The following is a 12,409-nucleotide window of genomic DNA, read 5'->3' on the forward strand; positions in this document are numbered from 1 at the left end:
CGGTTAGTCGCTGGCTTCCGACCTCGGCGGCCCGGGGTCGATCCCGGGCAGTGGCGTGCGGTACTATATTTGGTAAGGGAAGCAGTGGTGTCTAATAAATAAACCGATAGCAATAAACTCACCAAAATTCAAGTCATTTATCCAGTCAATCATGTCGTTTTGTATTCTGTTCAATAAACCTGTAAATACTGTACTGTCCTCAAGGTGAACATTGAGTTTATGATCATATTTCCTCAACAAGTGAACTAATTCCACATAATTACCTCGGTCGATAGAATCCACGCTTTCGTCATGACCACGGAGGGCAAGTTGCCACTTTCCTAAATGGCAGATGATATCAATCAAGCGNGATATTTCTCTATCTTCTTTCACATTTTCATTCTGCTGCAGTATCGTCAGGCGCTTTCGATTGTCAAGTTGACAGTCAATTCGAGATTTCCCGAACATAACAAGTTGCAGTGTTGAAATAACGTGAGTCTGAGAGTTCTCATGTCGTTTCAATGCTTTATGAAGGTTGTTGATATCACCAAACCCAGTCTTCTTCTATACATTTTTTTAATTGAGAAACAATAGGCATGACCAACAAAACAATTTTCCTATATTACGGCAACCGGATAGCCACTCTGTTTTAGAATATAGTTCTGGTATTAAGAAGTGACAGTCCAGGAAAAACTGCTCAGTGGATGGGCAGATCCATTCGTGAAAGTTGAGGGGTGTTGCGATTAGTCATTCGTTTGTTTTCAGTGCGAGTTGACATCTCAAGTTCAGTTAAGAGCATTCTTCCTTGTACAGTCAAGTTAAAAAGTTTTTGACTCTTGGAGTCGTATTTGAGTGTATTATTCTCTATTTACTGTATTAATATTTTATTTATTGGTTATTTTTATTCGTTAATTTTCTTTTTTGTTTATTTATATTTGTACATTTTTTTCTATCTCCTTTAACATGTCACCTACACGAAGTAAATTGAGTGGAAAAGTGTTGCCTTCACAATCAAGAGAAACTGTTAGTAATGTACGTATATAAGTATGTGGGAACTGCCCACAGTCAAGCGGTTACTAGGCAAAGCGAGTAAACAGCTGTTGCTAAGCAATGATACTTGCGTTGTCACATTTGCTTGATTGTGGGCAGTTTCCACAAGTATATGAAAAAGGCTGGGCCAACAATTACAGTGAAGAACATAGGAATGGAAGTAGCAAAGGCAACAGGTGCATCGGAAAGTAGTGTCAGAAGAATAACAAGAGAAACAAAAAATATCGAATCTGGGGCTTCCACTTCCTTTTCGACACCCCATACAGAAAGACCTAGGAAATCTCCACTAGCCACTTTGGACGACTTTAACGAGTCTGTGGTGCGAAGAACAATTAATGACTTCTACATAGTCGAAAAACGGAGACCTACCATGAAAAAGTTCACGAAAAGTTGAAGAAAACGTTAGATTTTCAGGGATGCATCTCCACATTAAAGAAAATTATTTTGAAACTGGGGTTCCGCTGGAAGAAAACAAAAAATGATCGGCCTATACTGGTGGAACAATATAATATCAGAGCCAATCGTTTTCAGTATTTTCGGCAAATTAAAGAATATAGGGAAGAGGACCGCCCAATCATCTACATGGATGAAACCTATATTCATTCATCGCACACCACCCCATATGCATGGAGTGATGGAACCATCCAGGAAATATTTTCGCCTGTGTCCAAAGGCCAACGGCTCATTGTTATCTATGCAAGGGGAGAGCAAGGTTTCATCCCTAATTCCTATGTCCGCTTCAAATCGCACTAAAAAACAGGAGACTACCACAGTGACATGAACTACACCAATTATGAAAAATGGTTAAACGAGCTACTTATTCCTAACCTTCCCCCAAATTCTGTCCTTGTCATTGATAATGCTCCTTACCATAATGTACAACTAAACAGAGCCCTTAACTAAAATTCAAGAAGAGATTTTATGATATCCTGGCTAAAATATCACCTTCCACCTATTACCTTCAATAACACTGATTTTTCATCATTGCGGGATCCAGACATATATAATATGATCCTACCACACAAACCGAAATACCTTTCCTATTAAACAGATGGAATCTTTGCAGAACACAATCACAATATTTTACGACTCCCTCCGTATCACCCAGAACTCAACACAATTGAGTTAATATGGGCCACCGTAAAAAATTGGATTGCTCAAAACAATACCACATTTAAGATGGATGACGTCATTAAGCTGGCAGACCAAAAATTGGCTTCCATAACTGCAGAAGAATGGCAACGTAGTTGCCAACATGTAAGGAACATTGAGCAACAATTAATGGCACGGGAAGGCCTTTTGGACGCAGGACGGGAATTCGTCTTCCATGTTGGCGGTGATAGTGATGACAGTTCTGTTCCAAATTAAATTTGCTCACACATAATTTGGTTTCTGCTTTAAGTTCTGGCAACTCCCATGTCGGTCGTTTTCTTTCTATAATTATTTTCTTTTCAGCAAAGTCTCCCTTTTAGAAGGCTTTCGATTGCACAGTCGCAGTCGCGTTGTCTGCCAACAATCATTTTAGCTGTGACCTGTGCGTGTAGGCTAATCACGCCCCTGCCCCTTGTACCGCAATATCAGACTTGCTTCCCTTAAACGCGGATTGCTTCTTTCTGATGAGTCAAAATACGACCACAAATACAATCTTACGCCATATAAATATGCACTTACAATATTTTAATAAAACTTAATGTTACCTATAACACCCAACAAGACTGAAATCACACATAAAAAGTCAATTGTCATATAATCATCGAAAGAATATATTCCTTCGCTCTAGCCAGCAAACCGAAGTTTTCTTCCGTTGGCCACTTCGGATGGGACGAATTCGTACGGAGATTAACGAAAGGAAACTTGGTCCGTCCCACAAGTAGGGGAAGGGAGGAGAAGGCGGCATGTGGCCTTGAGCAGGAACACGAGCTAAATGCCAATATTCACATCCTTATTATCCAAATTTAATTACTTATATATGACTTCTTTTCTTTTCGTTTCTTAACTACTAAAGCATGCTTCCCTTGCTTCTATGCACGGCACGCCACTGATCCCGGGTCTGGTCAAGTGGGATTTGTGGTGAATAAAGTGGCGCTGGGGCGGGTTTTCTCCGAGTACTTCGGTTTTCCCTGCCAATCTTCATCCGACCAAATTCTTCATCATCATAATAACCCGGGGCAGGCTACAATAGGCCAATCAGTGGCCACCGTTCCGAGTGGACCCAGTTGGACTCCACCACCCACTAAGCGAAAAAAAAAAAAAACGTAATGATGGGATAGGCCGTGCCATTGTCAGTCTGTTGGTCCACGGCTTCTCGCCGCGGAGGTCCGCGTTCAATACCGGTGTAGTAGAAATTTTGACACAAAAATGTTTCATGTAAAATTTATATATTCTTCATTTTTATATTCATGGCATATTATCAGACGTACGTTACCTATGTTATTTATTGTGTTGTTCAGAATTTAGGACACGGCACTGAACGCCTCTAATGTCAATACCAACTGGAAAGTTCACAAGGCAATCATGGTATTTTTTATGATGTATATTTCAGGAGCCAAGTAACTCGAGTTTCATAAAGGCCATCTGCTCTACGAACCAGGGTACGTCATTACTCGTGTGGGCAACTTTAAAGAGGAGAGGACCTGTCCATTTCCCATTGACGTAAAAGTGCCATAATTACGTTGAAATGAGAATTTATAATGATGACGTGTCGGTTACGTCACTAACCTGTCGATGACGCATCCATATTCCCACCGTAAACGAGGCATTCCAACTTCTGAAAAATCAGAAGTTATTTGTGGGAGGGATGCCTATGGACATGAGAACACAAGTCTTCGTGTTTTCGTGAACTACATGCAGTTGCGTAAATATTAACTACTATATGAAAGTCCTCCCATCATAGCTGCATGAATGAATATAGGAAGAGGCATGACGAAGATTGCGTGCCCTGTAATATAAAACACGTTTGGAAAGGGACAGATTATATCGTCATTGAACAGATGTCACTCAGAAATGGCATTTAAAAACCGACACGCAAGAGTTCATACTAATGACAGTTCCCTGCCTCTTGAAATAGTTCGTTATTATATGAAAGTAAAAGTTGTTCCTGTGTCTTTGCACAGTTATGAAGGTGTATAGGGGATATGGAGGTTGGGCTGTAATTACCATATATTTTCGTTTCAGATGGGCGAGATATGTCAGCTTCATATTCTGGCAAATTTACCCCCTATATTGTTTGGATAAAAGGCTGGGTAGGCCCCTGTTCATGGCGGCGTAGTGGAGCATACTTGCACATTTCAAGAATCGAAACCCAGCCATTTATCAATTGCCGGGTACTTTAGTAAGTGAGTTATCATAATTCAAGCACATGACACACTGGAGTACTGTAGGAAGAATCACCGTTGGGCCGCGCCATAGCTCAAGCGGTTAGTCGCTAGCTTCCCACCACGGCGGCCCGGGTTCGATCCCGGGTATGGTCAAGTGGGATTTGTGGTGGACAAAGTGGCGCTGGGGCAGGTTTTCTCCGAGTACTTCGGTTTCCCCTGCCAATCTTCATTCCACCAATTGCTCCACAATCACCCTCACCTATCATCTGGGGCTGGTACAATAGGCCAGAAGTGGCCGTAGTACAAGGGACTTAGTCCCACCCCACTAGCAATAAAAAAAAAAGAGTCAGTGTACTAGCTGGGACTGGAACTGCTGCTACAGTTTATGTGAAATGGAATGTAATTAGTTGGTTTACAACGCGGTAGGATAGAATGGATCGGAACTGGACGGCTGTGTTACAGATAAACGGATAGATAGGGATAAGGCTATATGGGTTGGGTTGGCACGGAGTGTATTGGTACTGGAGAGAGAGGGTGTGAGCTGCGTGGAATGAGGTATAACGAGTCCTGTCACTTCTGTATTGGGCAAGATAACTTGTGGATGTCGGTGCAGCGTCGGAAGAGGCGTGAAATGATGGGAAGAAATGGTGAGGGTTGCCAGCAATAATTCACGAAGTCTACACAGTTCCCCATGATACATGTTCCGTAAATATCATGTTAACCATTTTGTTTCATCGTTTTGCTCCAAAGAGTTATTATTTGCGCCTATTAATCCTTGAATATTACACGCCTCAGAGCACAGAACTTGAGGTCATTATTGTTTAGACGAAATAGGCCACTTACCCGTGTTTCCCCATCAACGATTCCATTTCGTTGATGAAATAGTGTAACTCTTCCAACACGACTGACAATGAGCAAGAAAAGAAAATTCTTGTTTTTATTTGAAAATACTGCATTGCGCAACAGCGTGTCACATAGTATAGCCAGTTAATTTACTAGAAGAATGAATCTGCAATGTTTATCACATATTAACGCAAGTACGTACAGTTGGAATCGAAAATGTGGATAGACAGTTTTGTTCGCATTGTACAGAGTGCGTCAATGAATCGGGCGATTTGGCGGCAGTGTTTTCAAAGGATTGTTGGAGTGGGGAGGGTGCCACTACTGCCATCCAGCAGCTTACTTCAAAGTGTTTTAGTTGCAATGGAGCCGTGGACTGGAGCATAAGGTGCTTTCTATATGAAAGCGTTTTACAAAAAACGGTGAGAGTTTCGAGATCGCTCAGCGTGCATTTCGAAGAGAGTTTGGTATTCATCGCAATCGTGCTGTTCCATCTGCCATGCCATTAAGACCTGAGTTCAAAACTTTGAGGCTACTGGTTCTACACTAAAGAAGAAAGGTTGTAGCGTAAAAAGAGTACGTACACACGAGAATGTGGCGGTAGTGAGAGAAGACATATCCTGTGCTACGTAAGTTTATGACTGTAGCAGAACATGATACGTGACAATTAATACTAATATACCAGAACATTTCAATTTTAGAAGCAAAAATGCATAAATTATGAGCCCCTCTTTATTCGGTTAATTTATGAGACGGTCTCTGTCTGATAGCTTACTTTGTGTTGGAAGTTTAAATCGAGACATATCAGTAAATTATTTACGTCGCAGACTCTTCTCCAGCAGCAGAACAACTGAACTTATTCCAAGACCAAGGAAAAGAAATAAGAAAGAAGCTTGTAGGTGGGACAGAGAAAGAGGAATATATTCGTCTATGAGAGCTGATATTTCTATAATCCCAGCTTTTATCTGGTTTTCAATTATGATGTCCTTATAAAATTTGTCAACTAATCCTGCTTCGCATGTGCGGAACAGGATCTTATTAACAAGCTCGTGAAGTGGATTTCCTTTTGGGAGAAGCATCACAGTACTGAGCTGAAAGAGATCCTCCCGAAACCGGAATATTTCGTGCTTAGATCCGCGTTTTGCCAGATCTTCGGAGAAATACTCCACAAGCTTTCTGCCTGCAACTGTAGCGAAGTTGTCTTTGTTAGCTACATAATCGAGGCATACCACAGGATCAGCTCTAATCCTTGGTTTCAGATTGTCTAAAAATTGTTTTGTGAAAAACTTGTCTATTGTGCCAGGGAATGCAAATACTGAGTTGGACCCATAAAGTTCTTCAGCACTGTCGATCTGATGCTGCAGCCCCGGGTCCACGAGGTAGCTTGTGACATAAGTTTGGAAAACAGTGTTCACGGCGAGGGAGAACATTACCCAAGAGAGGAAGAAAATGCGCAGTGGAGTGCTGTATGGCATATCGGCACCTATACAGAGGAGAGCTGCCCAGAAAGCGAAAACACTTTTGGCATAACTCCACAGTTCAACACTTCTCTTACGTGAAAGCCATTTCATAACAAAAGCAGCAACTGGTATACTAATCAGCAAAACGATCCATAGTTTGGGGGTGAACACCCGAGCCATACTTAACCATCTGGGATATGCATCTGCCCGCGCAATAAACCATGTAAATTTATCTGAAGAATAAACAATTGTGTCATCAAACAGAAGATGGTCATCTAGGTTTGTCAGTATATGCCCAAATATCATGTCGGACGAACCATAAATTAGTTCACCCCTCAACCCGGTCCAGGTTCCATTTGAAAGCTGCTGGCCTTTCCGCTCAGAGCTCAATGATACTCTAAGCTTTAAGCTAACATTCATCTTATCTGCTAAGTTTGATATCAACCTGATTTCCGAACCGTCAAGTGTGTAATTGTCATAAATAATGAATGGATGAAATTTTAGTGTGGCAACTCTAAATGGGCAGCCGTTTAGATTGTTGGGAATTTTTTGATCAAAAATGGGAGAATTGTTTAGATAACGGCCCTTCTTGCTGGCTGTGGACAGACAGGTGTTCATGTGAAAAACTTGATGCAATTCACCACATCGTCCAAACGGTAATCTGTACGGATACCAGGTATAAACACCAACGGATGTGTAAGTGCTTGTACGTGTCACGGGCAGTAGAATGACCAAGTTAAAGACGTTCCACTTCCAACATTCTTTGAAGATGTCCTTCAACATTTGGTCTTTATCTTCGGTGTAATAATCGTCCACAACCACAACGAAATTTGCTCTTGAGTTCCAGGCGGAGAGAGACTCCAGTTGTTGCATGTGTTTGTTTACTGTATTCAGTATTCCGTTCTGGTGCCTCACGAACAAAACGTAGCTACCGTGTTTGTCACTGTTCCTCGTATCCCAGTCACGAGGGTCGCGTTTTATGACTTCTTCCGCGGTGCAGTACACCGCAATCGGCCAGCGAAGTGCCAAATGCAGGCGCCGCAGCAAGGCGTCACCAGTATTCATTTGTGCTAGCATGTCTAACTGAACAGATTCTGCCATCGCGTCGATTTCTTCGTCTTGCTTACTCATATTATTTGCTGACAGAGACACTACCAAGGTGCGACCATTTTCAAAATATTTCTCGCTTATATCTGGGACGCAGTCTACCGCATGCTGACCGAGATGATTAACGGCGTGCGAGTGCAAGGATCCAAGGACCTGCATTCTGATTGTCAACAGCAGTAGTAGTATCCGTATTACCTAGGAAGAAGATGAGACAATATTAACAACATGCATCTTCCAATTCTGACATTCATATTCTTATTGTTAGCTTTAGGTTATCGATCTTTCCTAGATCTCTTGGTGTCATTCGAAAAATTATTTTGTACCGGTAGCTAATATTTCTTCTTTATATAGATTTACCGCAAAATAGTGTGACGTGTTGCGCTATGGATGACGCCCCTCCCACCCCGCCAGCCATGACGTGCCGAGCGGAGCCGAAGTGAGCCGAGTCCCAGCACACTGGTCGCTATGCAAAGCGAGTAAACAGCGGTTGCTAGGCAAAGCGGTTAAAGAGTGGTTGCGAGAGACGACGATAATAACAGCTGTACACAGCGTTGCTAGCACCACGGCGGCAGACAACAGTGGTGCCTATGACGTGGCTGTCTTCTGTGTTGTCCGGAACGGGGCTAAATAAGGAGCAGCGAAGACTATTCAAGACAGTCAGTATTCAAGTTAGTTCTCAAGGCAGAAGTTACTAGTTCTCGAGTGAGTTACGAGTTAGCCAGGCAGTCAAACAGTCAGTGGTAGTCTAGCATTTGCAGTGTAGTACGAGTAATTGTAATTCTGCAGATAGCAGCAATTGTGAAACTGTGAATTTTGTGATTGTAAGAGCGAATGTGCAATAAAATTCACTATATCCAATAAAGCTTGAAGTTATTTGTCGCGTTATATCCCAACACGTGACAATATATATGCCTTTAATAGATGATTATGAAGATATCATTAAGATAATTGTTTGTGATTAAAATATGAGATCAATATACAATTAAATATTCCCTTACTTTAGACCACAAGACGAAAGAAAACTTTCTTGTTCCTAGGCGAATAAAACGACGTCACTTAAATTGTATAGTACTGTGGATGAAGCAGAGACTCTCACATGAAAATGTTTCTGTAAATGCTGTGCTCCTGACACATATTTTGCAGAATAAGTCGGATGGATGTAATCATCATGAAATGAAATTACATGTACTAATAATTTTGTTCCGGTCTAGAAAACCGAGATTAACGGTCATAGGGATCCGTTTCGCTGACGACGCGACACCCTCTATCCACAAAATTTTGCACTAACTTCGCCAACAAGTGGCGGTCGCTCGGTCGGTATATTTCACTTGCGGACTACAGGCCACGGAGTTTTTTTTTTGAAGAGTTTGTTAGAACTAGCAATAAACCGACCGAAATTTAAGTTTTCTTCTGAAATGAAATTTCAGTAACAATAAAATCCACTGAGTAGAAATGAACGATGAACAGATATCTTTTGAATGGCGGTTCTTGTAGCATCGTGACTGAGAAGTGAGTGTTCACTGTAGGGCAAAGCGAAAAGAAAAAAGTTGACAAATAACTACATACTATCTAGAACCATAGTGTCGAAGATTATGTCAAGCAAGTAGAAAGCAGAGTAAATACTCAACTTGCGTGTTGCTTTACTCTTCTACCTGCAGATGGAGGCAGTACGTTTTTCCGAAATATCGATAAACATCTATTATATTCCAAAAGACAGCAGACATCTTTCGTGGTCGCTGCAGTTAGAACCTCAAATATTACAAAAAAGAAATATTCTTCTGTACAGTACGAGTTTAGTAAGTCCACCACAGTCGCTACGCGATCTATGGGAGTACCATCTTCTACAACTCGACGGCCGCAATCGTGGATTCGAATCTCATGTCGAGAACGAATATATGCCTGTGTTACTATGATATCCAGAGTAGAGAGTCCTACCAAAATGTTTATAAATATTCAGAAAATCCAATAAGTGAGAGACTTTGGATCTCGTTGCCCTGCTATTCCACACAACAAGAAACATAATGCACCTAGTGTCAATTAATAAACTGAATAACTCCGAGAAATATGACATCACTAATATTGATTAGTTATGTCTGCAAATTTTGTCTTTACTGTCACATATCCAGGTATCCTTGACAAATACAAGTAATTACTGGGTCGCGACTTAGACGAAGCTGTTTATTGCAGAATTACTCCAGGAGGAGTTACAGACAATTATTATACACGATAATTATAACATTTCGTAACTGCGAACAATGATCACATTCTAATATTCACTGTAACTACGCCACACGAAGGCTTCTGTCGGCTCTCCTCTTGCTTCTGTCGGCGCTCCTCTTGCTTCTGTCGGCTCTCCTCTTGCTTCTGTCTGCTTTGCTCTTGCTTCTGTCGGCTCTCCTGTTGCTTCTGTTGACTCTCCTCTTGCTTCTGTCAGCTCTCCTGTTGCTTCTGTTGACTCTCCTCTTGCTTCTCTCGGCTCTCCTCTTGCTTCTCTCTCTGATCACTGATCCGATTTCCGCCCTGTCAAAGTCAAAGTTACATTGCGACTGTCAGTCAGTCAGTAAGTCTTGGTGTCAAGCCCCATCTGGGGCTAATGACCAGATATTTATTACTGTTTGACAGTTACAGACTTGTTTTGTGGGGCGCCCTCTCTAACGGGTGGACGGGTCTGTCTTTTGTATATGCTGCTGGTCCTTGTCAGCGCAGTCTTTCTCCGGTCCGGGTCCCTTGGGACTCGCGACCATATGTTACTGTCTTCATCCTAGTAATCGATTCTGTATGACTTCTGCAGTTGAGAAACTTTCTTTAAATATACAAATAACAATCTTCAGATATTAAACGATGAAATTTTTCCGTTATATGTTACTTCTCTGTGTAATAAGGTCTTAATGATATTTAGTGAAATTCTGGCAACTCAGAGCAACGATAAAACGCTGAAGGCGCTGGCTGTAGATACTATTATTTCTGTTAGGAAGTGAATTTGTCAGCAGTAGCCTCGCTGTTGTCAGGTGTCGTTATTTTCAACGAAAATGCTTATTAGACCAGATTCTTGAAACATATAAGTGTTGGATAGGAGATAAGAGCGTGCACTTACTTTCATAGCGATAATTTTGTCTAGTCGTACATAGAGTTGCAACTTGTTGTTGGGTTGTTGTGTGCCAGATAGCTACAACAAGTAATGACGGCTTGAAACTGAGACAGTCATTTCGCGTGATTTCGTCACGAACAGAACCGTATGAATAATTAGTGTACTATTCAATTCAACGACAGTAATGCCACGAGTTAGAATATTGATTTTAAGTATGTCAACTAGAAGAAATCAGAAGATGTGTGACATCTGAAAATTACACACACACATGGAAATAAAATCTATAAGAGTTGCAATTGCGTAACTACATACATATTTCGCCCTCTTAGTAGGGTTGACAATTACCACTGGTACAAGCACTTCTGATAAAACGAATGGAAACCAAAAATGTAACATTTCCATTCTATTTCCAGTATCATCTACTGTAGTGTCTCAAAATTGAGATTGGAGAGCGTGAGGCATTACCCAAAATGTTCGCGACTTGCGAAAAGCGTTTCGCAGTTATTACAGTAAATTGTAAACACCAGGACTGGCAAATAGGTTAAGAATGTGGATGCTCAGCAAGTCTGTGTACTCGCAGAGCAAGAAGATTGCCTCACTCGGTCACTGGAGTAATCGTAAGAGACCGCATACACAGCAATAAGACGCAAGGGGTCCGCCCACAACCACCCATGAGAACCAATGAGAATGTTACTATGAGGATTGAGGACACCGGGTAGGAGTACCTACCCTCTGTCGTCAATGCCGAATCAGCGAATTAAAACTATAAATTAGGGAATTTCGGGGGACTTGGATCATGTTCTAACACATAATATTCGGTTGTCAGCCGAAGGCTCTCTTCAACATGGGCATTACCAGCGGAGGCCGTGGGCCGGCATCTTGTACTACAAGTAAGTTTATTTACGCATAACAGCCATGCTGATCAATAATATTGTTGTTTAATAGTATGGGTGATAACAGTGTTGTTGAGTTATTTTAATGTGCAAACTCCAGTGTACCCGGTGAGCCCTTAGGGTAGGATACTAGGATCATGTAATTGCCTCGGATATTAGTCAGGTAATAAGTGACTTATAGTGTAGGTGTCAAGGTTATGGTTAGCATGTAGTGATAGATATAGTATGCGGGTTTCAATATGAATAACTCGGGGTAGCTTGTATAAGAGAGAAAGAAGGAAGGACAGTGTAACTGTATATAATGAGTAGTAACGAACAGGATTACGTGGAAAGATTAATCCTTGCCGATAATCAGGAGTCGAAAAGAGAGAGAGAGACTCCAATTTTACACCCCCGAAGGGGGAGGTTCCTAGCGTGGCCGCAAGTCAATTCACTATGTAGTCCCGACTGAAGGTCGGCCTTGTTTAATAATGTAAATACAAAAGTGTAAATAGATAGAGTAGATAGAGTAGGATGTGCCGGGATTGTGATTCACATCTATAATCAACTGGCCCACCTCCAATCCCAAGCAATCCTGACCAAGCGAGGGCTGAACTGACACAGGCCGCAGTAGCAGCCGAAGGCAAGAAAGACAAACAGGGCCAGAGAGGTTAGCGGTATCCTCAGATAGAAGGA

The 12,409-nt window shown here is 41.7% G+C and overlaps 1 protein-coding gene across 1 annotated transcript; it reads right to left on the reverse strand.

Annotated features, from left to right (window-relative positions):
• Window positions 1-5,998: 5,998 nt before the first annotated feature.
• LOC111862322 (glutamate receptor 3) lies at window positions 5,999-7,912 on the reverse strand. Its single transcript, XM_023847612.1, has one exon. It carries the CDS (start codon window positions 7,910-7,912, stop codon window positions 5,999-6,001), a length of 1,914 nt encoding a protein of 637 aa, XP_023703380.1.
• Window positions 7,913-12,409: the final 4,497 nt, after the last annotated feature.

The sequence above is a fragment of the Cryptotermes secundus genome, unplaced genomic scaffold, assembly GCF_002891405.2.
Source record: "Cryptotermes secundus unplaced genomic scaffold, Csec_1.0 scaffold408, whole genome shotgun sequence".
Lineage (NCBI taxonomy): Eukaryota > Metazoa > Arthropoda > Insecta > Blattodea > Kalotermitidae > Cryptotermes > Cryptotermes secundus.

Bases quoted from the DNA above. Each gene is read 5' to 3' on its own strand.
- LOC111862322 (XM_023847612.1), bottom strand. From the start codon at position 7,912: ATGCAGGTCCTTGGATCCTTGCACTCGCACGCCGTTAATCATCTCGGT.